The sequence below is a fragment of the Pholis gunnellus genome (assembly GCF_910591455.1).
Source record: "Pholis gunnellus genome assembly, chromosome: 17".
Classification (NCBI taxonomy): Eukaryota; Metazoa; Chordata; class Actinopteri; order Perciformes; family Pholidae; genus Pholis; species Pholis gunnellus.
The window spans coordinates 7292860-7319383 of NC_136544.1; the positions used below are offsets into that span (position 1 = coordinate 7292860).

At 42.7% G+C, this 26524-nt stretch overlaps 2 protein-coding genes across 3 annotated transcripts; both read left to right on the plus strand.

The window, feature by feature from the left end:
- Positions 1-10703: 10703 nt before the first annotated feature.
- On the plus strand, positions 10704-17586 carry LOC306709214 (extracellular serine/threonine protein kinase FAM20C-like; the record flags this gene model as incomplete). Its single annotated transcript, XM_079177276.1, has 10 exons — positions 10704-11245; positions 11542-11720; positions 13950-14028; positions 14219-14311; positions 14587-14702; positions 15355-15535; positions 16420-16529; positions 16797-16878; positions 17040-17099; positions 17340-17586. 10 exons carry the CDS (start codon positions 10704-10706, stop codon positions 17584-17586), a joined length of 1689 nt encoding a protein of 562 aa, XP_079033402.1.
- Positions 17587-18076: 490 nt separating this feature from the next.
- On the plus strand, positions 18077-26460 carry sp100.1 (SP110 nuclear antigen, tandem duplicate 1). 2 transcript variants are annotated; one of them, XM_079177114.1, is made up of 16 exons: positions 18077-18561; positions 19284-19458; positions 20283-20510; positions 20686-20805; positions 20919-21052; positions 21180-21224; positions 21345-21384; positions 21576-21671; positions 21812-21934; positions 22019-22158; positions 22981-23049; positions 23276-23403; positions 23757-23874; positions 24131-24205; positions 25424-25567; positions 25728-26460. In XM_079177114.1, the coding sequence occupies exons 1-16, from the start codon at positions 18418-18420 to the stop codon at positions 25812-25814; spliced, it is 1866 nt and encodes a 621-aa protein (XP_079033240.1). In that variant the 5' UTR covers positions 18077-18417; the 3' UTR covers positions 25815-26460. The 2 variants fall into 2 exon arrangements, with proteins under 2 accessions (XP_079033240.1, XP_079033241.1); XM_079177115.1 differs by lacking the exon at positions 25728-26460 and having other exon boundaries at positions 24163-24205; positions 25424-25514.
- The last annotated feature ends 64 nt before the right edge of the window (positions 26461-26524 follow it).

The following is a 26524-nucleotide window of genomic DNA, read 5'->3' on the forward strand; positions in this document are numbered from 1 at the left end:
AATTTCTACAACACACAGTGATGTCACCGGGTACTGGAGGACACTTACGAAGCAGCAAAGTGAGTGGAGCTCAGCAGAAACAAGGCTTTCAGTGGGTGCTGTTAACTTACTCTTTAAAGCTGTGGTCCTCAAGATTTTAGCCATTGTTGATTTGGTGACACCCGTGGTTACTGCTGGTTAACAACACGTGTGAAAATCAATACTGAATCACATGCATCGTCCCATGTCTTTTTCCACAAAGTTCATTTGAATCCTGCACAGGAATGGCGGACTCCGCCAGTGGTAAATACAGAATGTAAATACTGTCAATGTTCATTGTTAAAAATCTGACGGCTTGTAACTTTAATATTTGGGTCATTGGTTTTCACACCAAGCGGAGGCCTTTTGGCACTTTGCGGTCAGTGAGATAACTCCCTTCTAAAAAATCCTTAAATCCACCCACTCATCACTTTCCCTTTTGAACCAGAGCAGGTAATCCACCTACTCAGCCTCTACATGGCGGTGTACCAGAATCATTACACTTCATACACCCACACACACACACTCCTACACACACGCACACACAAACACACACACAGAAACACACACACAAACACACACACGGTCCAAAATCCCCACTGAGGCTCCATCTGGACAGGAACACGCTTTGCTCATCCTCCGTCTTTGTCTCCCACTTTGCATCTCGTATCCCTCCCTCCCACCCTCGCTGATCCTCCCTGGTTTCATACAATATTCTTTCAAGTGAAGGTAGGTGGCCTTGTGTAACTCCCTGGACAAGGCAAAGCTGTAATAGAAAATAACATCAATGGTTTAGCTTCCTCTGAGACCGCTTGTGTTAAAAATGTATACACTCATGGTACTTGAGAGCTTCACCCCAAAGGGCATATTTGGTGATAAATAAACCAAATTGTTTGTTTCAGAAAATCACAGAGGTTCTGGTTATTTGGTGTGATGTGGCTTTGTTTCATGGGATGATGCCGTATATTGGTAAAACTAATATTGCAGCAGTCTTGACTCACCTGTGGCTGTGTAAGCCATGTTTCTCAGTCAGGATTTTGTTACATTTTGGAAAAAAAAAAGCTTTAGTTCACACGTTTTCCCACGGTCCATGAGGGAATAGTCATGTTTTGGGTGACAATACTGCTGCATGAATAAATATTGTGAATGCATTTTCATTTCGTTGATAATCTTATTTTGACATTAAAACTGAATTAGGTCGTGCATGCAATACCTGGAACCATTCCTGTTTCACATAACTTACAAAGAAATAGTGTAGTGTAGGTTACACATAGTATGAACGTTCACAGTCTTTGTTATTATGACGACGTGGGACACATTAGGTTGCAAAAAGACTGAACAACTAACATATAATGTCATTATATTTATCCATCTATAATTTATTAAAGTTTATACAACAGCCTCTACACTAATTTACACACCAACACACATGCAGTCTTTCTGATACAAATGTTGCATAGTGGCAACCTCACTCTGCATACTGTACACCTGCTTCATCAAAACATTAGTTAGAATGTGTTTGATATGTTTAATAAGCAGACAACATCTGGATCCCTTATTGCCCCATTAATCTCATCCTGACGTTTCCCTCCAAATCTCCCTCATTCACTTCCTCTAATGGTGTCTAATTTACATCTCTGTAGCGTTCTCAACCTTTTCGTCTCTCACTTCTTCCAATTCCTCTGTGCTGGGTTGAAGAGATGCATGGTAATTACTGAAGCACAGTTCAGTTCAGAGAGGGCTTTGGCTAGTGTGTGTGTGTGTGTGTGTGTGTGTGTGTGTGTGTGTGTGTGTGTGTGTGTGTGTGTGTGTGTGTGTGTGTGTGTGTGTGTGTGTGTGTAAGGCTGTGCAAACGCAGCATGCTTGGTTCTTGGTCATGGCTGTCCCTTTGTGTCTTCATTCATCTATGAAACACATTATCCCAAATGATATGGATTTTGAACTAAAAGGAAGGAAGCTGTCCGGTATTTGTTTTTATCTTCATGATAAACAGTTCAATGTTTGGAGCTGATGCACTGTGCAAATCAATCAATCTATAGCATTTATATTCAACGTCCACACCTTTTTCGCTCTTTTCGTTCGTGAGAGACATTCTTTTCTGCATAAACCACAATAAAAGGAAGGAATTGGAGAGTAAAAGTGTGTTGTGAAGGTAAACAAATGTGAGAATCTGAGAGGAGGGTGGGCATGATGAAGGGTGAGAGGAGCAGAACAACTATGCGACTGTCGATAGTGTCCAATTTCATAACAATCGTTCACACGCACACAAAGAATAAGGAGGAACGAAGAGGGAAGTTGAAACTATTAACAGCAAATCAAATCTGTTTGTGAGCCCGTCTCTATAAGTGCAGTATCATTAGAACATAACAATGAGCATGTGTGCAGTAGACTGCCATCAACCTGTTAGCTGTGTATGCAAACAACACAGTGATCAGTGTGCACGAGCAGCTGACGAGAACTAAAACGTAGAAGTGTGTTGTGCACTCTGTCACCCTCCAATCTCCCTGCTGCATTTCAACGTGCAGCATGTGTTCGTCTGAATGGACTGTTCAAAAAGGCACTCGTCTTTGTGTTTTGTCCTTCAAATATTTCCTGAGCGAGCGCACACTCGTGTCCTCGGAGGGCTTTTCATGCAATCTGCTGGAAATCAATTTTCTGCTGGGGAGAAAGACACACACACACACACACACACACACACACACACACACACACACACACACACACACACCCCTACACTTACACACAATTTACAATCTTGGATTTTTGCTGACAACCTTATCTGGAGAAAATCAAGGTCTCTCTCTCTCTCTCTCTCTCTCTCTCTCTCTCTCCATGTATCCCCTCAGCTCTCTCCTCTCCAGTATTTAATAACGCCAGTCAGGCAAATAAACCAACACCCCACGTCTTCAGTCTGACTGCGTGAGTAATGAATCCTCCTCCCCACGCAATCACTGAATGAAACTCATCAATTAAGAACCACGAGCGTGTATCAGCAGCACGACCGTGGCGCAGCTCTCTGAGTCACTCCTGACGAGTGTGTTTTGTTTTCTGTCTCTCTCCCTCCACACGTTGTAAAGTTGAAAGAGCTGTCATCACATTTCTGAGACGGTATTCAAGGCGAGTGTGTAGTAAACAATCACGGCTGACGGCTGTGTGAAGTAGAAAAGAGTCATTACCAGCGTGGGATGCCGTGTCCCAGTGCCATCCTCATACTAACTGTGTCGTGCTGCTGTAAGCCGTCCACCTCAAAGTCATACGCGCTGCTTCATCACAAACCACCTGATGCTGGTGTTTGTAAGCTGTGATGACCTCTGACCTCTCTGTGGAATTAATCTCAATACAACCCCACAGCGCTCTGCTGGGAAACAAGCCCCCAGGACCGGAGCTCGGCTGTGTATTCGTCCTGACATTAAGTGACATTTGAGACAGAATGCAATAGAACGAAAGAGATGCCGCACTTGGAGCAGCTGTAATGGCACTAATCTAATACCGCAGGTTCAGTCAAGCACGGCGCAGTTAGCATGTGAGCTGGTTCGCTGAGGCACACGGGCAGACTGACGCCATTAAAAGCACCTGTAAAGATAAAACAGCACAGATCTAAGCGAAAGGTGCATTCAAATTGAGTTTGTGATTGCGTAATATGTTGCAGCTTGGAGTACATTACAGAAGAAAACCATTAGGTCTGGCAGCACTCTTTAACAGCTTGGACTCTTGAAGTGGCAGTGAAAGCAGAGCGATATAATGTCGCTGGATTTCTGGGCTTTACTTCATAGCAGGAACTTTCTGGACCCACTGGCTTCCAGTGTATACGTAGCTGAATTAATGACAATTCAAGCTGTTTTGCTGTTGTGTAACTTTCATTCAGAGTGACGGGGTCGAAAGTAAAAATGTCAACGTACGTTAAAAGTCAAATAACGCCAAATAACAACACCTGGTATTGACAGAACACACACGTGAGCTGTCGATCACAACAAAAAGCGTGTTTCTGTCGGTAATGTTGTCTCTTAAAATGAAGTTGATCTGAAAAGTGTTACTTTCATATCGCCTCTCCACATTTGGCTTAGTGAAAACGATAAAACGTGTACACTAATATGAAAATATGTAGGCCTCCCCGTACAGGAACAGCATATATGTACGGACCCAACACCTTATAAATCATTCAAACAGTTATTTCAGCATCACGGCTGGCTAGTTTATGAATTCACCATATTTGTGTGGAGCGCTGCTTATCAGCCACAACCATCACACATTACTGTATCACACATCTACACCGGTGCACAAGACGTTTCTTGTCAAAATTGTACGTAAATGAATAGTCTTAACGTAATTTGTGTGTCTTAGTCTTAGTCCGAAGTCATGCTGGGGTTGTACTCTTTCATTCTTCTTCTTTCTCTCTGCCCTTCTTTCCTAAATGCCCCGCGCACACGCACGTATATACAACACAGGTCCACGGCCGATGAATGATTGTTCCATGAGTAGAGACGCTTGATTAGATTATCCCACAAGCTGTCACCTTTTGAAATTTACGACCAGAGAGAGAGAGAGAGAGAGAGAGAGAGAGAGAGATACACAAGGTTATGAAAGATGGATGGAGTGAAGGAATGTATAGACCAAGGGAAAGATTAAAACGACTCTACTATGAATACAAGAGGGCTGGTTTGCAGAGGCAAATGTTTATGATTTTCTACTTGTATATGTGTTTTGTGAGTTATGCAGTGTGTGTGTTCACAGAGGAGTAAATGTGTCACCCTAATATAAACTGTGTATCTTACACATTGTTTCTCTAACTGTAGTGTGTATTCCATGCAAGTTCTCTCCTCACAGTCTCCACATCTCTCCCCCCTCACCACCATTTGCAATTGTTCCTCTTTGCCTTTATTTGTTCCTCTCACCTGTTACGTTCCATCACTTCTGTCTAACCCTCTTTACTTTCTCTTTCGTCTCCCACTTATTTCTCTCCTCGCTCTCTCTCTCTAGATGAAATATTCATGCCCATCTATACGGGGATAGCAGCAGCAGCAGCCGCTGCAGCAGCAGCAGCAGGAGCCACAGGAGTCAATGCTTTCAAAGACTTCAGGCCTTTCAGAGAGAGAGAGAGAGAGAGAGAGAGAGGTTGTGGGGGAGGACTAGAGGAAGTGGGAGGAAAACGAGCGAGGAGGTGGAGGCAGAAGAGAGCAGGTGAGAGAAAGGAATGGAGAGATGAGCTGTGATGGAGTGAGAATGGAAGAGGAGGAGGAAGAGGGAGATGAGTGAGAGACCAGTGAGCCCCTCCATCACATCAAACACCAGGCAACACATGATGAAACGCTCCTTGTGCATTTCTCTCTTTCCCACACACACACACCTACACATTTACACACACACACACACACACACCTGCAGACACATACTGTAGGTTAAACACAAAGAGAAAGAAAACCACCGAGATACGGCGCCTCCAGCCCTTCAAACATCAGCCGACACGATTAAACACGTCGCTCTCTTTGTATTCCACACTCGCACGCGCCAAAAAAAAAAAGAACTAACACCCGTGGGTGCTCATAAGGCTGTTTAAGCAATTTTTACATCCAGGCACAAGCGCGCACAAACGACATGTTCAGGACAGAACACACACACACACACACACACACACACACTCGCTCTCTAAACAAGCGCAATGCATGCAGACACACGCACATTAGAGCCTCCGAGGCTTTCGGCGGTCAACCCGCCACATGATCCGATAGGCCCTCTGCGGCTCGTTCGCCCTCTAATGTGGCAGATGTGGTCCTAAATTCACTTTGTCTTTTATCCTGAGTTTGCACATCAGGGTCGCCATCCGCCTGCCTGCTGGATAAAGCACACGCACGCTCCAATTAGGCGCCAAAAATTCTGGGTTGTTTCCAAGCAACCTACATTAAGCTGCAACTGCTGTGAGGGAAACAAGGCTTCAAAGCTTTTGAAGGATGTTTTTCGCCGTTTGAATGCAAGTGGCTGAGCATGTTTGATGCGTGTGTGTGTGTGTGTGTGTGTGTGTGTGTGTGTGTGTGTGTGATCAGAGCACTGAGATAGCAGATTCACTGGATGTACAGTAGGATTGTGCCTTCATTGATCCTTCCTGTTGTTGAGCAGCTGACCCCAAAGTGACATCGGATCTCCCTCTGGAGGAAGAAACCAGTAAAGAGACGGCGACCATTACATAACGCTACAGTTAATCATACTGTATATCTTGCACTGATGCACTACTCTATGTGAGCTCTCATTATGCCAGTGCCCTATATGTAACCCTATGTCATCCACTCAGTATTACAGACCAACTGTTGATGCCTGTCACTTAGCTGAGGCCTGTTAAATGCTCTTTGCTGGCACTGCTCATCCTCCCATGGTTTTTAAAGTCAAAAGGTGACTGTGACATATTCCCTCCATTACCTTTTTATTTTGGGTCAGTCCTCTCACAGCCCCTGCTGCTGTAAATACTCACTAATTCATATCAGTCCACAGCTGAAAAAAAGTCCCCAGCAAGTACACTATTTACTCCAATTTGTGTGAACTTGGCTGAAAACTACAGTGCCCCAGCTGATTTGGGGAATTATTCTTTTCCAAAGATGAAGCTATTTGTAGCATGTTTTGACAGATTTAGATGTGCAGTAGGAACCAGTGGGCTTGGTGCTGAGAGACAGAGTAGGGAAACCAGTACGTGTTGACAGACTAACACACCAGTTGGTTTTTGGTGGCTTCATGGGATTTCTCGACAATAAAAGAAATATGTCATATGTGATATGCCTGCCTCGGCTTCACAGATGATACACCTCTTTGCCCACATCCAGAGTAAGACTGCGGTCACTGTGAAGATGCAGCGACGGCGGACTTCACCCACTTTGAGCTCTTCAGAAACCTGATGGGTGATTACACAGAGACGATGTCCATGTTTTAAACAGTCTCTGGACCAAGCGTGGCTGTAGTCTTGTACTATTGTACATCACTGCCTAATATCATACGATATTATACAATATACAGTACACACAATATGCAAAACTCTATTCCAAACACAATACAATGTAATACATCCAAATACATTGATTTGCTGTATTGAACAATGACACCACTGTGACGTATCAGACCCTGAGTTTAGTGATTCATAACCCTGAACTATACAGTCCCAGTTACACTATTCCGATTTATGATTGCAAGGGTAATATCATTCATGATGAATAATTACAATAAATTGTCTGTTGTCATGCATTTAGATTTATCCAAATTTGCTGTATGTTATTACCTCACTTGTGACATTCAACAGTTGTTTACATGTAATGAAACACTTTCTGAGGCTGCATACAATACCACAGCATATTGCCCCAGTTTTGAAAAACATCAGCCTGCTCTACTGGGACCTGCTGCAAAACATACATAATGCATTCTCTCTTGAAGTAAAGCTAGCTAATTAACAGAAACCTATAGTTGGTTAATTAGCCGTATGCCAAACAACCCTAAGAGGACAGAAAGCACTGCATGTCAGAGAGAAGGATTTAAAGTCATAGCAGGAGGTATAACCAATGAGAGAGAAAAGAAGAGGGGACAGGTTGAAAAAGACAGACTGTCTGAAAGAGATGAATATTAGATTTAATCTGTGCTCCTTTAGAATATGAATTCATTACTCTGCATGTTTCTCTGTGTTAATGCGAGCCAGCTCACTGCTTTCGACATCAGCTACATTTTCATTGAGTAGAGCAGTCGAGACTATCAAAGGAATCCATTGTGCTCAATGAAAAAGAGTCTCAATGAACACAACACGAGGCTAAAGGAGAACAAAATGTGGACAACAAAGGAATCGTTTGACATTTTGCTCTCTTACTGGGATTTACATCAGAAGATGGATTCCACACTCATGTCTGTACTGTAAACATGAAGCTACTATGACAACAAGTTATCTTAGCTTAGCATAACGAATACAAACCAGAGGGAAACCACGAGCCTCTCATGGTATTTAGGCCTTGGTGCTGACCTTGTGGTCTCACTAGATTAAGAATCTGAATCAATCAAGTACATTATAAGGAATTTGGCTTTGTGATTGGTGCATAACAATAAACACAGTGCAAACAGTATAAGACATATTTAAACAATTTTAATATGAAAATGTACAATAGATTAAACTAGCAATCAAGTTAACATGTTAAAATGAGTCAGTTATTAAAGTGTCATGTGTATATTTGAAGTGAAGAGTTGTGCGGGGATGTAAGAGAGTCAGTGGGGTCCCGGACTAAAGTAGCTCCTTTATTTGTTACATAATTGTAGCAGTTTGTAACCAAGTGAAACCAGATACAAGCAGTGTTTAGCTCCATTACATTTGTTGAATCAACTGTTTATGTGTTTGATTATATTTTGATGTGATTGCCTGCGGTGGTGAATTTTCAGCCGATCTACAAACAGCTTGTGAGCTTTAAAAGTGCTGTGAGGTGAATTGTGTTTGCTTTGGACAGAGCCTGGCTTGCTGTCTTTATTCTAAGCTAAGCTAACCAGTTGCTAACAGTATAGCTTCATGTCAAACATCCTCAAACTCTTGGCTTGCTCAGAATATTTCCCAAAATGTCAAACTGTTGCTTTAGAGATAGGATGTTAAAGGTGAAATTCAAAGTTAAGCATTTCTTTTCCCAGGGCTACTCCATTGACCCTACCACACCTGTGCTGATATTACTCTTGTGAGTCAGTGATACTGTGTCAGCCCTTTGCACACTGCTGTGTAGCACCGCCATGATCACCCACCCTGCATTGATCCAGGCAGACTAAAAGATCATTTGGCACTGTGTTGTGATTCCATTCCTCTTAACTGTGGGTCACGTCGACACACAGGTCACTGCAACCGCAACGCGCCAGTCCTGTTACTGCTGTTTGGATTGCAGTGGCCGCACAATAAAGCTCTTCCTGGGAAAGAACAGGATAAAAAAAAAGGGGTAGAAATGTCACCGAACTCTGGATATCTACCTCATTAACAGAGGAAGAGGAGCAGAATAGAGAGGGGGAGAAGAAGAAAAGAGAGAGATGTAAGTAATCCAGCCTGATGGTCCACGCGGACCAGTGAGTTGTTCATTAATGTATTGATTTTCTTAATGATCTTTTCTTTCTTTAGAGGATTTGATGTAAATGGTTATCTTACAGTTTTTTTCTTCTTTTTTGGCTTAATCTGTGCAGTGTGAATGTATGGGTGCCTGTCTGTCTGACCATGTAAATAAATCAGTGGAGAGTTAAATCCTCTAAATGTTTGCTCCTGAGTGCGTTTGTGTGTGTGTGTGTGTTTGCCTTTGGTACAGGGTGGGGAGAGTTTAGCAGAGAATAACTGCCTTTCAACACATAATATGATGTATGTGTAAAATAAAGATGATAAAGTGAAGGGCAACTATACGAACAGCTGCAGTTATAGATTAATTAGGGTGATCCATTCTTGTAGAGTTACCTCTAGAGACATACCTCCAGTTTACTGAGGAATAAAGGATGCAGAATTGAACTTAACATTTGTGTTCCTAAACATCCCATAAAGTCTCCATTAGCCTATGTTTAAACTGAGGGGGCATAGCAGATGTTTAAGTGCCGCTGAATTTCTTTAAAAGTGGGATGTAACTGTGGCAGCGTGGGAGCTGCGTTCGCACCACAACCTTCGCGTCATTGGGTTTTGTGAACGGAGCTAGCGTGTTATAACTGTTACTGTAAACACCCATCCACACATTTAGTGAGCTAAGCACTAACGTGGCTACCATGCTAAACGTTTTTAAGCACTGAAAACAGCTAGTGATCTTCACATGCACCATTTGGATCTCGCTGACTTTCAAATCTTGCATTCCATAAGAAATTTACAATACCATGCGCCCCACATTCTTTTCCACGGATGTTCAACAAAGACAGCTTGTTAGGACTGTGTCACAAAGGTTGTGAATGTTTATTCTGTGGTTTTGAAGTTTTATGCTAGCAGCAAAGCTCAGTGTCTGTCTGTCGGTTGGTCGGTCTGACCACCACTTTGGTCCAAAAGTTTGGTGATCCCTTAACTTTCATGTAACGTCATTATCAGGTTATTTGTTTAAAACTGGCGACATTCCCAACAGCCTCAGCCGTTATTTGTATTAAATAAATGTTAGCATGCCAAGGCCCTGTTCAGACAGTGAGCATTTTGCAGGTGGAAAACACGAGGCACCTGATCAAACAGAGCGTTTCTTTGCAGCTTGCTGCGTCTTTTACAAAAAAATGTTTCTTGGCAACTGATAACAGGTGTTAGCGCAACAGAAACCATGAACTTTTCAACACTCGTGTAAAACGCGAGGCACTCAGCAAAACAAAAAGCTGCCTAAAACCTGCTCTGTCTGAGCAGGGCCTCACTGAGTTGGCTAACATTATACATGCTATAACATGTTAGCATGTTAGCATGCTGAAGCAGTAAGCTCATGTTCAGTCTCACAGGGCTGCTAGCATGGCTCTGTTCCGCTTACCAAATGTGTCTGAAAATCATCAATTGGAATTTACTTTTATACTGCTGCCTTTGAGAGCAATTGAGTGACTTCAAAGTGGTATGTTTCTTATTCTGTCCACTCCTGTATGTCTGTGTGAGTGGAAGGCAATGACCAGAAAATGTTTCATCATGATCACGATTGAAGGGTTGGCAGGGCTTCATGGTCTGTTTGGATTTTAAATGTCTCTCTGTTTTTGCCTCTCTCTCCTCCAGCATGATGAGACAGAACCTGGGTCGATCCACTCGCTCCATCTATCTGGGTCTGGCGTGCCTGTCCCTCGCTCTCCACCTCCTTCTGGCATTTTTTTGTCTCTCTGTCCTCCAGACAGCCTGTGTCCTTCCCACCTCCTCCTCCTCCTCCTCCATTCCAACTAGGACAGATGCTCAGCACAGTCAGTCCATCTCCCACTCCTCCTCGTCCTCCTCTTCTTCAGCTGCCTCCTCCTCACAAAAACTGCCAACGATCCCCCGGAGTGAAGAGCATCACACACTGAATGCCAACACCTTCCACCATGAAAAGAACCACTCATTCAGCGATGCCACTGAGAGGGAAAGGGAACTGATTGGAGCTGGAAAGGGTCAAAGGGTCAAGGGTCGCCCCAAGCTGGAGGAGCTGTTCAAGCACCCGCTGTACAACCTGCCGCGGCCGGAGCTGCAAGACGATGATTGGCTGCTGAGGGTGAAGACAAACGTTCATGCGAGGGATAGAGGAAGTGAGGAAGAGGAGAGGGAAGACACCATCGATGACAGTCAGTGGTAAGGGCAACAGGTGGAGAAAATAGATCTATGTCCTCTAGATTATTAACATTGGCTCTGAAAGTTCTTCACAAGGATGAGGTACAATATAATACCGCTGTCCCACAGTTACATGAAAAAAATAACTGGGGTTGTTCATTTTGACATCTCTTATTTCACCCATGCAGCTTATTTCACATCTCAAAGTCAACCTGAAACAAACTCTCTGGACTTCAGCTCGACTGAGCCTTTCATTGACCAGTTCTTTATTTATTTAATTCTTTAGTTATTTATCACCACCTCTTCCTCTCCTGAAGGCAGAGTGACAGCGAGGAGGAAGGCTACGACAAAGTCTCTTGGACGAGCGAAGTGGAGAGCCACCCTCCCTGGCTCCGGTTCCACCTGGGCATCTCTCGCCGGGAGCTGTACGACAGGAAGGATCCCAATCTGGCCCAGCTGACTCACTACTTGGCAACGCAACATGTCCTCGGTGCTGGTGAGCAAATGGGAGGCGGCAGGAGATAACAGGTTAGAGGACAGAGAGAAGGAAAGACAGAGCCAGGGGAAGCCACCAGAAACAAAGGAGACACGTTAGAGGAGGCTGCACAGGGACGAAGGTGAAGGATCACCAGGGATTTCAATACTCTCCCTTTCATCTGTCTCTTCCTACAAATAGTTCCTGAAGTGTCAGCCACACGTCATTTCTTCTCTCTGGCACACAACACACTGAAGACTCTATAACCACGACCTGCAGAACACGTGAAAGCACTTGATTTAGGCGTTAACATATTACAGATCTGGATCTGTATTCCGCACCATATTTAAGGGATGAAGGTGTTTACTGAGAGGCCAGATATTAGTTAGAAGTGGTGTCTAGTTTGCTAGATTTCAATTTAACTGTTGCTTTTTAAATTTCTATGTCTGATGTTTATCATAGTTTTACGTGTTATGTTGTCTAGTCGGGTTCAAGGCTGCACAGATAAAACACAGCACTTCAGTCTGACGCTCAACGTTACTCAATACGTCAACCTTTAACTTAGAAACTCATCTTTAAACCCTGAACTGTCCGTCAAGTGTTGAGGTTTCATTTCAGTACGATCATTCACATTCCTCTTGACAAAATGACAAAGTCACAAGCAGGCTGCTTTGTCATTTTGACTCGAATCCCTTCATGCAAACAAGCTACTGTGTGAGAGCCAGAGGCAGCACAGCATTCACCAAAGTTCTCCGGCAAACTGTGCCAAAGTTCATATTCAGAACAGTGGAGATTACATTTTTAGAAACACTCATTCACACAAAGTTACACAATGTGAGATAACAGATCTTTAGGTGCTCACATTGCTGCTTTTTCCAAAATACTTTTCCGGCACATTTACACAGAATGAAAGACTGGACCCAGGAGGACACAGCGCGCTGCTTGATGATCCACAAATCCTTTTGAAGAAGGTGGAAAAGCGAACATAGAGGAAGCATGTTGTGTGTGTGTGTGTGTGTGTGTGTGTGTGTGTGTGTGTGTGTGTGTGTGTGTGTGTGTGTGTGTGTGTGTGTGTGTGTGTCCCTCTAAAACGTCACATAAGAAAAAGCTTGCAAAGGTAAATATTTGTTGAGGCCGAGTTTAAGAGAACGCAGTTTATGAAACTGAACTAAACCAGGATTTTTATATAGATTTTTATATAAAGTGAGGGCTAAGAAAAAAAGTGATTGATGTTTTATAACAAACATCAATCATCTTAAATATTTTTTTTTTTTTGGTGTGGGGGGGGGGGGGGGGGGGGGGGGGTCATAGATTTGATCCTTCCGCAAATTTACATTATCTCAACACACACACACGCAAACACACTGACCCGAGTGCACGAGTACCACACACACACACAAACACACAAACACAGGACTTTCCTTGCATCAACACACACTCATGTTGTGTTTACTGCTCTCGACACCCTGTCCCCGTCTTCAGCACACCGCACAATAAATAATGCATTGAGATCTGTGTCATACGCTGCAGATTAAACACTAATCTCAGGCTGATTTGTTCGAACTGCATCATCTCTAATGTTTAACTCTCGCCACAGTGTATATACCTTTGAAACATTGGAGTTCAGATTAATTCCCTTTAATCAGACTTATAAACATGTATTGTGAATCAATAGGAGAGGATTTCAGTTCTATCTCAGGATTTCTATCTTTTGAATAATTTACTGGACTTGCTCCTATACAAGCAAAGCGAGCCAACAACCAACGGAGTCTCTTCTTCTCGTGTCTGGGGCCGTAACATTCATTTCACTCATGCCCTTTTTTTGGGGGGATAAAAGACTCAAAAAGTGCCTCGGTGTCCAATTTAATTTTGAAATGTCCATTTAGTTGCCAATAAAGAGTTGAAATCATTTGAAAACTAGTTAAAGATCCACTGACGTCCTTGTTTATGTGTTGGTAGACATTCACAAATGAGACCTTCCAGATGATGATTCATAGTTGTTTACATCAATGGTGAATTATGGGGGCATAAAACTGATTCGATCAATTTTGTTGACTGCAGTATTGTACCTAATGGAGGGACTGGTGGCAGTGTTTTAAGGCCACCATGTGGAGAAACAGGTGTCCTGCACTGCATTGAGCCTATACCCAGTGCAGTCCTCACATAACCCAATGTGCAACAATCTAACATCTAATATTCCAGTGTGTGATGATTCCACTATTAATATGCACTTGCATGCATATCTTTCAGTTCAGAAGACAGGAGGCACCCAGCTCAAACTGCTCGTCTCGTTCCCAAACTACGGACAAGCTCTGCTGAAACCCATGAGGTAAGAGGCCGCGGTCCTGATGCTGACTGACTGAAAACATGAACGACTGACAGTGTGTTGGTGTTGCTCCGGTTCAGTTACGCTGCCTGCAGAATCACAACTCGAGGTCACATAAAACAACACAGTGCAGCAGAGCATCATCGCTCCACTGTTACGGCCTCATGAAATCCTGCTTCTTTTTGTCTCACAGACAATCCAGAGACGCAGAGACGGACGTAAACCTCTTCTACTTCTCCGACTTTGAGAGACACAACGCAGAGATCGCTGCCTTTCACCTCGACAGGTACAGAGCCTGTAACCTCCAGACCCATCTCTGGAATTACATCTTCGTGAAGCTGCTTTCAGCATTGAACAGCGTAACAGGGCTTCACTGACGGATGAAGTGATTCGATTTTGGAGGTCAAACGTCATATCTCGAGAATTGATTCGCTTATGACACTTGAACGCTAATGGCATAAAAATGATGAAGTGAAGACATTTTGGAAGAAACTGCAACTTGAGGCAAACAACCGCAAGGCACACATTCTAGCTTGTATATCTTTTTTGTTTCTTTTTCAGATTGTTGGGCTTCAACAGGATCCCTCCCGTAGTTGGCCGACTCATCAATGTCACCTCAGACATCAGAGAGATTACCACTGACAAAAGGCTGTCTAGGTCCTTCTTCACTTCCCCTGGTATGCGTGAGCATTTTCTTTATTATTATGTATTTAGCTTTTATTTCACCAGGTTCGTGCCATTGAGATCAAGGATCTCTTTTACTAGGGAGACTTGGCCAAGAAGAGCAGCAGCACAGAGTTTGAACAATCAACACAAGAGCACGTAGGTTTGAGAACGTTAACGTTTATCAGATGATACATGTTGCACCCAGACATCCTGGACTCTGGGATTTCACTTCAGCTTCACACTCGGTCAGAGTTTAAGATGAAGAGGTCAGTCTGAAGGCTGCTCCATGATGGTGCAGAAAATCTAAAAGCTTTCTTTACCAATTCAGTTCTGAGTTTGGGAACAAAACGTCCTGCGAATGAAGATTGAAATTTCCTCAAAATTTGAAAGAGAATACATATATATTGGTAGGAATTTTACCAAGAATAGCTTTGTCAAGAAGAACATACCAGTGCCGTAAAGCAGGCTTAAATTGACTTTTGAGTACAAAACACAGCGGTGAGTGAGTGAGCGATCAACAGTTTGTGATGAATCTCAGAGGCCCCGTGATACAAGATAACCAGCATGTGAAGGCAGCGAGCCGAGGCATTCATGAACACATTCCAACAATCAAACCACATGTGAAACCGCCCGACCACTAAACTCCGGCTCTCGTCTCTCCAGCGGGGAACGTGTGTTTCTACGGCCAGTGCGAGTACTACTGCTCATCGGAGCACCCGGTGTGCGGTCGTCCGCATGAGCTGGAGGTCTCGCTGGCTGCCATGCTGCCTGACCTCACCCTAGCTCCCCGCAGGTCCTGGAGGTCCCCGTGGAGACGCTCCTACAGCCGCATCAAGCTAGCACAGTGGGTACACTAACATTTGATGCTTTTATTTAAAGTTATCAGATCATCACTAATGTTCACAGAACGTGTATTTATAACAGATTGATTTGAACAGAAAAAAGCTCTTTATCCACCTGCATTCATACATTTGGTCGTTGGCAGAATATTGGAAACTCCTCCGTCTTAATATCTTGTGATGAATGTTGTAAATTGTGATGTTTTTTCTTTGTTGCTGTTGGATTTGAGATGTTGAGATGACTATATGTTGGATTGTGAGTCTTCACTGCCTTCCGCTGGTCCAAAGGAAGAAGTGCAACATTAAAATGGTGGTTTACACACCATCAGCGTAATTAATATAGATGTCAGCAATATTACTCAATATGCACATAATTATTTCAAACAGTAAGAGGCCAGTAGTTTGTTACATGCCCCTGTGCAGTGGAATGCTGTTGGAGGTCCATTTGCACATTATAATAACAATGTGAACTCATTTGTTCCTGGAGCTCATGTGACTCTATGTTTGGAGGCCCTCGAACCACAACAAAGTTATCGTGAAATTTAAACTGTACTTTGCCAAATTTACACTATGCATCAAAATAAATGTTGTCGGCGGTTGCAGGATCTGCCTGAGGTGTTCATACTTATTTGATGTAATTGATTTGTCAATTCTCCCGAACTAAGATTAACTTGAGTCCTCACAAAGTTTAAATAAATTCCATAAAGTGGAAGATTGGATAGTTAGCATGAGCGGCATTAGCCATAAGAAGATTTAATAAAGGCAAAAAAGTCCCGTTTAACGCAAAGAAAATGGGCAAAAAAAACAAAAACTATCCTTACCTTTAAACTTAAAATGTGTTTCCCATCAGTATCCATTGTGTTCTTCTAAACCTGCCCGCTGTTCTCAGGTGGGAGAAGGACCCGGCCTACTGTGACACAGTGAAACAGAAGCCTCCTTACGACCACGGCACCAGACTGGTGGATTTCATAGACATGGCTGTGCTGGACTTCCTCATGGGTCAGTCTCTCCGTTTTCAACTTGACTCGGTAGTTAGTCGGTTTGCAACATAAGCGGGCTCACAGGCAGTGTACTAACCGCTTTGTCCTTCTTTAAGAGAGAGGTAAATGTGAATATGAGTAAAAACAAGGGAAAATAAATTAGTAAATACGAATATTATCGCCCAGGTAAATGCACTCAGGATGTTGTTTTCATATGACATTACTAACTCTACAAAAATGTAGCCAAAAAGCCTAAATTAAGGTAAATGTCTTTCATTATTCAAAGGCAACATGGACAGACATCACTATGAGGCGTTTGAGAAATTTGGCAACGAGACTTTTCTGCTGCACCTGGATAACGGACGGGCGTGAGTATGAACACCCGCTACTGACTCAGCTCAGCGCAGGCTGTTGATGCTGTTATAGTGGAAACACCATGCGTATAGTATCACACATATCTGACAGCCACATAATTAAAGTGACACTATATTAATACCTTTTGTTTTGATGAAATAAATATGTTTTCCAGGTTTGGGCGTCACTCTCGGGATGAGCCGACTATTCTTGTTCCTTTGCAACAGTGTTGCAGGTAAAACTGAACAAAAACATGTCTCATCACACTTAAAATTAAGGGTGGGGGAAATAAATTGTAAGACGCTTGAGAAGGCCTCATTCAAGAGTTGATCAAGTTGGAAAATATAGTTCAGACATGATTTGACTGAGTACATATAGACACATAGACAAATTAAAGGACCCAGGAACCCTCGATGCTCTGGGTACTGTGGTTGTCGACATTTATTTTGGTCTTGCTCTCCACCCACATTTGCAGGATCCGTCGCTCCACCTTACTCCGCTTGCGCCTCTTGTCCCTCCCTGGCTTCCGTCTGAGTGATGTCATGCGGGAGTCGCTGCTCCAGGATCCTCTGGCAGCCGTCGCCCCGCTCCTCTCCGAACCTCACCTCTCTGCTTTGGACCGACGCCTCGCATTCGTCCTGCAGGTGGTGGAGGCCTGTCAGCAACAACACGCAGATGTCATTTACAACGACTTGGAAGGATACGATCCACAGCCTGACTGAGAGGGGGGGGGGGGGACACAAAAAACAATAAATGAGTGTCTCATACTGAAGTCTATTTCACTTATCAGATTATTTCATTTTGCAGGTTTTTGCAAAGATATCACAAGCAGTATGTCACAAGAGGGATGCGACATCACAGAGAAAAGATTTACAAAATAAACATGTTTTTTTCTGTTGTTCCCTATCATCTGGGGGCCCTCAGAATGTAGTAGGGGCCCTACTGATAAAGAATGCACAGGATGAAAGTGAGTGAGATTAAAGCATACAAATTGGATGTGTGTGGAAACTTAGTGTGACTCCCTGCTGTTCTGATGAGCACCATATTCATGTGTTTGTTTGTACATATGAATAAAAGAGGATCAGGGAGGATTCAGTCAATATTGTCTCTGCAGTGGAGGACACCCCCTGCTGCCACTGACCGGAACTGCGACTTGCCAACTAAATAAAAGACTTTCACTTTCCAAACGTCACCGACGGAGGAGCGGATCAAGCCAGTCGGCCAAAGGGCGCCGGATACCATTTGAGGAACCGAGAAAAAACAGCGTAAATCTAGGAGAGAGGCTCCATATCGGATATGGAAGGACTTCCGCCTATTTTTTAAATCTGCTACTTGTTTGTGATTTCTGGCACAGAACGGGGAAGTTGTGGAGCAGAACATTTTACGCAAAGGGACTCGCTGCTTGGTGAAACAGCGCAGAGCCTCTCCTAAGCACTTCATTTAGTGCCACAGTTTGAAGGAAACATCTACAAAACATCTGGAGCGGCTGTGGTCTCGCTGGGCCTGGTGTTTTGTTTTTGTGCAGAGGAGTGGGGTGGTTGCGCTGACCACCGATGGAACCGATGGACTGGCTGAAGAACGAGGAACTCCTGCGGTTCTTCCGCCGTAAGAAAACCGAAATGTCCTGCATGGAGAACCCGCACACGTTTCTCAGCCAGCTCCGGGATCACGACCTGGTCCCAGAGGACCGATACAAGGTGAGTTGCTGAAGTGGACACGTGACTACGCGTTATGCCTCCCCGAGCAGTCAGCGGGTCCTGTTTGGATGAAAACGCGCGCCAGCGTGAGGCGGGAAGGAACTGAATACACAGCGAGATACGGGGATTTAATAACACTGTAGGAGGGAGACTGGGAATGAAAAGTTATCCTGGAGGCTTTTTATTTATTTAGACTGACCCCCCCAGACAAGACTATTGAACAATATTTAACTTTAAAACAGCGATACTAGAGCTGTTGTCTTACACATATAGACTGTATAGACTTATAGTCTGTAAATCATTTCAGGTCTTTCCCTGGCCCAAATACATGACATTTTCTTATATTCATATTACTACAGTGACAAAATAAATCCATTTCATAACCATGTTTAAGTACTTCAATAGAAATACTGATTGTCCAGTTCAGGGAAAAGGTTGCTACATTTCATATTTATATTTGATAAAAAAAAATAATCATTAGGTGCAGCCCCGAGTCTTTCGTCTGTGATAACCAAATGAGGAGACTAACAATAGGTAAATACACGTCTGGCCTCCCAAGGCTCAAATACAAATTGTTACAAACCCCCCCCCCCCCCCCCTTCAGTATGAGCAGTGCTAACCAAGGTAAGGAGTGATTCATAAAAAAGCTATTTAAGTGTATACGTTAGGCGACTGTCGAACTATTAAACCCTCATTTTCTCCATGCTTTTGTGTGTTTGCAGAAGGTGAGTCATATGAAGAGTAAAGACAACATAAAGAAAGGTCTCTATGATATTCTGGACTGGTTGGAGAGAGAACGACCACAGAGCGTCAGAGAGTTCTGGAGCTGCGTCTTCAAGGAGACCATCCTGAACCAGTACCCCACCCTGCGACTGCTGCGCAACAGCCTCATGGACGGTCAGTCTTTTTATGGTCACAGGGGTGTTAATCATTGGGATTCTGCTCACTACGTTACTGTTCCTTTTGCTTGTGAGTAATGTTTTTATTTATACATGGTCCCTGATACAGAAAAATAAGGGTGCTCCGATTGATCGGCCACCGATCGTTATCGGACGATATTTGCTCTAAATGGTAAATTGGTGGTCTCCTTAAGAACCGATCGTAAGAACCAATCAGATGACAATTTCTCTACGTGCCGCTAAAATGGCTTCACCAGAGTTGTGTCTCTAAGGCTTGTTAAACTGCCTGTTCAAGGTGCCGTTGTTCCACCTCGCTGCTCTGTATTAAAAGAGGCTTCTGAGTGACTCTAGATTGGAATATGTTTTCACTCCTGCACACAAAAATAGTTGGTTAAGAATTGGATGATGGTTATAATAGTTAGCTAAAAGTGGATAAATGGTTGAAATATTTGGATTCACCCCACTCAAAGTAGGCCTAGTATGAAGGCAAACCTGACAGGATTGACCTAAACTTTGACAACATTGGCTGAGGGGGCACAATGATGAAAAGGCTGATGGTTGAGAAGCACTGGATTAGATAATAAGGCTCTGTTTAAAATCGCATACTAACGTAATACCAACTCTTATCAGTATACTGCACACTGCACTACTACATGAATGATTAAGTATCCATTACCAGCAGACTGTTCACACTGAAGTAAACTCAAGCAATACGTTTTCTCTGCATCACATGACTGTATGTTGATCTCTCATCATTCTTCCACTGGAATTTGTCCACGATGTGTACTTGATGTGTACTATATGCACGGACATCAATTTCAGGGTCTTTCCATTTTGACAAACAACTACCAGAGGGGGCGGAAACGGAAGAGTCAGACGAAGGGAAAAGTAAGGAGCTTTCAGAAGGTGAGGAGGGAGAGAAGAAACAAGAGAACTCAGTGAAAAAGAAGAGAAAGCTGAGAAGTAGGAGCGTGTGCGTCGATGAGGAGAAAGTGGCCGGTCCATCAGCTCAGTTGACTCCCAGGAAAAGGTCCAAGAAAATATGCTTCTGTAAGTCACCCCCCACTTATATCTTACTTTTGTAAACATGACCGTTGGTTGAAAGTTTCACTGCTGTAAAAGTGCACCATTACTCTGTAAATTATGATTCTCTTCATGTCTCGGTGAAAAGAAGTTCCTCACTTGGAACAAAGAAGTCAAAGTATTTTTTTTCCCTGTTTTGCAGCCCCTGCCCTGAAGAAGGGAGGGGAGAACAACATTTGGAGCTGGCCCATGTATAAGTTCCAGCTGCCCGTGACCTGTGGAGACCAGGAGGGGACACTGAACAGAGACAGACTGGCTAAAGGTATGAAAGACTCAATGACTGAAGTATCTGATTATGAAAAATAAATACGATAATCTTTGTCTTGATGATAAATGGTTGACATAAACACTTGCCCCATCCTCTGAACGTTTCAGGGGAGAAGTGCATTGTGGTCAGGAAACAGTGGTTCACTCCCAGTGAATTTGAGAGGTTCGCGGGGAGGGAGAGTTCCAAGAACTGGAAGTCGAGCATTCGATGTAGGGACACCACCCTGGGACAACTTATAGAGGTTTGTTGAAAAGTGAATTTGGAATATACACGTCGACAATGACTTGCATTTCTTCAACATGCGCCATGTTACGTGCTTTTGTTGTGAAAATCATTTTATTTTCTGTTTTATTGTTGCTTCACTGCAGGAAGGTCACTTGACAGCAGCAATCTACAGAGGAGGGTGTGAAAAGGTAAGAACAGAAACTGGTGAAAATACATAAATAGATACATTCCGACTTTGTAGTGCGTCTTCTTGTTGTTAGTGATCCTGATCTGAGCCATGTCCTTTTTCTTCTTCTTCTTCCTGCTAGGCCAAGAAATCACTGTTCCCATCTGGTCATTCAATCACAGGTTTGTTGCATTAGTGCAAAACTGTGATTTTAGAAAACTATTACTAGATCCATCTCTCTAAAGTAATTGGCTTTAATCTAAGTCGGCATCTATGAAATTTAGAGTTTCAACATGATACATTTGAGAAAAAATAGGCAGAGTGAGCGTCTTCACTGCTGATGAAAAAAGCAACAACTTCCTCCTTTTTTTAGTGTCTGACGAAGACGAAGGTGAAGAGGAGGACCCCGACCTGGACGAGGAAGACAAGGTTTTGTCAAGCAGCAAAGAAAGTTCCGCAGCTGTCACAGGTGCTCGTCTCTACAAAGTCATGTTCAGGGTTTAAACACACGTTTGCTTTTAATAGAAATGACCTTCGATGTGCATCCTGTCCCAGTGTCACCATAGCAATGGTGATGTTAATCACACTTCCCTTGTGTGTCCATAACAGACGAGGAAGAAGAGGAACAGACTGAGCAGCAGCCAAAAACCAGCCATGACACTGACAGGAAGGTGTTCAGAGTCACATGTGGAGCTGTAGCGGGGACCTTACACGAGAAACGATTCGCATCAGGTCGCTATACCTCACTGTGTACGAAAAGCTAAACATGTGTCATGAAATGTGTACTAACCAGTTTACACTTGCTTTGACCACCAGGGACTTGTGGGAAGAGTATTCGTACTGAGACGAGCTGGATGACCCCGGTGGAGTTCCTGAAGGTGGCATCATGTCAGACGAATGTCTCTTGGAGGAAAGACATCAAGTGTGAAGGGGAACCGCTCAGTGTCCTCATAGAGGTAGACGCCATACGTTAAACTGTGCATGTTTGTGTGATGCAATCTGAGAGAGTGAAAGTAGTAATCCTTAAGATTTCAGTCCTGGTTGATATTTTGACAGCCGTGGTAACAGCCAGTGCAGTTTAATACTACAGCAAATGCTCTGTGAGCAGCTGCTGTGTGAGAAAGTCAACAGAAGAGCAACTGGTGAATCTGTTTAAGGTGCAGCTAAACAGACTTGTGTTGTATTGATAAAGATCATGAATCCAGTGCAGGGATGGCGGACTCCGCCACTAACAATTAAAAAACAACCACACAGAGAGTTGATTACAGAATTTAATTGCATCAAATGTCTGTTGTAGAAAAAAGGCAGACCATAAATAATATCACAAACTGAGTGTGAGGAAATCCTTAAAGATTTTAACTTTAATGTGACTTTTGTCAGTTGCACACACTTTCAAGATCACATGTTCACCAAATGTACTTTACTGTAAGCCAACGTCACCTCCAAAAGCTTTCCATGTGCAGAAAGAACGTCAGTCCTAGAAGTAAAGAGACGAAGTTGAAAGACAGAATAAAAAGATCTCATAACAATAGACTGCAGAAGGAAATCTACCCCATCTCGGAAACAAATCAGAACAGGTCATAAAAAGTGAGGTCATTTAATTTACAGAGCAAAGAAATGCTAGCGTCTGATTTAGAAACATGGCATTAACGATGCAGTTACATGTCAGACATGGCACCGTAGCCAGGGAGCTAAAGATTGAGCCACAGGATCCGTCAAGCTGAAAAGAGCTAAACTATGAAACAAAGAGGACGACACTGTTGATTTGTCTATTTCAGGGAAAGATTTTGGAGATCCACCCCCGGCTGTGTAAGTGCAGAGTGTGCAAAGCAGAAGGCAAAGACTTGGTAAGTTTGTTGATCAGTCAGTTTCAGACGAGCAGCGCTTCCTCGTTCTACACATGTTCTGCATTAAACAATGCGACGGCCATAGCTGATGTTTCGGTGACGTTAAATAGTCCTGCGTCTCTCGCAAGGAGCTACAGCTACAAGTCTCTTTTCAAAAACAAGAAACCTTTTTCTCTCAGATGTATCTGACATGTAATTGTGTAATAGAAAGTTGCTGTCTTGGCAGGAGAATGAGAAAAACGATGACGAGTGCTGCATCTGTAAAGGGGAAGAAGAGTTGGTGATGTGTGATGACTGCCCTCGCTCCTTCCACCAGAAATGTCACCTGCCTCATGTCGAAGACGCCACTTTACGGTGAGCTTTGATCAAACTAGGAGACAACTGAAACATAAAAACATATATATTTGCCTTCCTCTTCTCATTTGAAATGAAAGTAGCAGCGGTTGAATCAGGAAGAAGCCTCTTTCAGTGTAGTTTAAATTTACTATCTTATTAAATGACAAACTATACAAACCAAGTTAATAAATTCCCACTTACGTCATGTTACATGTTACGTCCTGTGACAGTGGGATTAATTAGGTTACGGTGAAATAAAGACGGGTCAATATTCTGTTCATGGTTGATAATTGTCAGATCTTACATATGATTATTTAATTTGTGTGTGTGTGTGTGTGTGTGTGTGTGTGTGTGTGTGTGTGTGTGAGCAGGGACAATGACAAGTGGACTTGTACGTTCTGCATATTCAGAGCCAGTCGAGTGTATTTGTACTCTGAGGAGCTGGAAAGAGAAGCAACCATGTCGTGCCAAATATCCCAACGCATGCTGGTGAGTAAACTGTGTGACTCTGTCTTTACATCATAATGAAAAACAATGAACAAAGGTGAAAAATGTTTTTTCATCTTTGTCCAGCTTTGTTGTCCCTGTTTTTAGCCGTACTTCTATTACTGTGCATGTGCATTGACCGGAGTCAGATTCCATGTATGTGTAAACACTGACTCCCACTAAAGCTGAACCTGTCCATCTGTCACACCGCCGTCACTCATCCCTCTTTCCCTCTTTCCCTCTTTTCTTACATCAACAGCAATGTCAGTATCTCCTTCTGTGTCTGTGCAGTGCTGATGAGGAACAAACATTTGCTGTGAACCCATGCCTCTATGTAAGTCTTTTTCTCTGCCGTTCCCATGCACTGGTTAGCTGCCTTGCTATTCGTGACAAATGGTGTAAATTAATTAAATGTATTGCTGTCAAAGTGCACTTAACTATTAACAGGTTAGAAGAGGGCACACTGCCGGCTTTAGCTCCGTCTCCTCTAGAGATTTGAGATCTCGCCTATTTTTCCGCTTGAGGTTCACAATGAAAATGTTCTTTTGACAGTATATATTTGGGGTGCAACGGATCACAAACCTCACGGTTCGGTTCGGATCAGCAAAGAAAAGGGGAGGTGACAAATCTAACTTTGCTTTCCATTTATTAATTAAAGAACTTCAAGAACACTTAAATCAAAGAACTTTGGGCTATAAATATTGATGATGTCCAATTTGAAACAAAATGAAATAAATAAATAAAAATAAAACATTCAAGAATACTCTATTCTGCTAAGCTTAAGTGCAACATGAGGTATGTTGATGCCCTCATCCTTTGATCAATAGTGCAAGAAAGAAACAGCCAGTGAGCTAGCTTCCACTGTTTAGACTGAACTGAACTGCTCGGCAACAACTTGGGTCTATGTTTACTTCCTGTCAGGTTAAGTCATTTTCAAATACACTGCAATAATGTTTCCCATTCCTGTGAAATGGTCTACAACTTTACATTTTTTTTCAAAAAGATGAGAATATCTACATTGACTGGGGAGAGGGTAGACCTTTCTGTGGTGACTGGGATATTATTATTGGGCCTGCCTAGCTTTCCACAAAAAAAAAAAATACTCAATTGATCCACAGTTCACAAGTGATCCGAACCGATCACGGATACACCACTAGTATATATTGTTATCATATCAGCAACATTGGTAAAGTTTTGATTTGTATACCTGTAGGACATGTCACAGACATGCCACCCTTATTTTGAACTTCTTGTTTCAAAATAAAAGCCCTCTAGCGTCTTTCTGTGGCCATAATCCCGTCATTCGCTAACACAAGGCTTTTATTCTGAAACATTTCCAGGACAGTGTTCTGGAAAATGTGGTGACTTGCAAGGCTCTATGAATAGAGTACCAGCTTCTAAATGTGGATTGTTATAATTATTTACAAATGAGCACACACTTTGTAATCCTTGTTCCGTCTTTACTTATGCTAATCTGGAACTGATGTAAACAAATGACAAAGGTGTTGCACAGCGTTGAGTACCTCATTCATTTGCTGCTTGGCATCCTCAGTTGAATGACAATTCCGCCGTGATCAAGACTCCGATGTGGCTGGGTCATATAGCAGACAAACTCCAGAGGAATCTCTACCGGACCGTTGGAGGGTTTGTGACCGACGTCCAGCTCATTTTCTCCAACTGTGCTTCATACAACCGGGTAAGAAACAAGTGTCAGTAAAAACCCTTTACATGACATGCAGTGTCGGGAGTTTTCATCATTTTCACATGTGGTGCTAATCAACAGTTGAACTTAAGAAGTTAAGATGAATCTTTCTGGACATGTTAAAGTGACAACTGTCTGTTATGTTCTCTTGCAGGACAATGCTGAATTCCTCTCCAGGGGCAACAGACTGAAGGAGTTATTTGACAGAGAATTTAAGAGCGTGTTCAACATCAGTGAATAGGCTGGTGACAGATCAGCAGTGTTCTGTTGTCAAACTCAGTAACGGCTGGGAAAAGGTTAAGAATGTGTAAATATTCCTGTGGTACATATCTTTTTAAACATAACCCTCCTATGTGGTTGAAATATCCCAAAAGAAATGATTCCTAATCAACAGAATAAAGGGACTTTTACTTGAATTATGACAACGCATTTCAATCTATAATTCTACTACAATGCATTAAATAAATAGATTCTTCCCACTATTTATATTCATTACTCATAAAATAACCAAATGTTTAACATTTCAACACCTTCCATACGATCATGCAGCCCAAAGTGCTTTACAGAGCAAGATTAAAACAGCACAGATAACATTCATTTTTAAAAGTTAGAAGTATTTTCCTGTGTGTTGCTCTCAACATACTTTTTATTGCCATGTTTTTTAAATTTCTTTTTTATTATGGTGTTACACCGCGTGTGAGGAGGGTTTCAATCTGAATGTATTGTAAAAGTCAGTATTTGTCTTTGTGTTTGTATGAAGCATTTTGCATCATGCAACATTGTCACTACACAATATTTAAAGTGCAATTAATTTGCACTTTCTCTTTCTGTCTCGATCTCTGATCTGTGGCTTGTGGATTTCTGTTTTTAAAATAAAAATGGTAGCTTGTGTACATCTTCAATACCATGTCTTGTTTCCATAAACCTGCCTCTTAAAGGTGAAATGTGAAG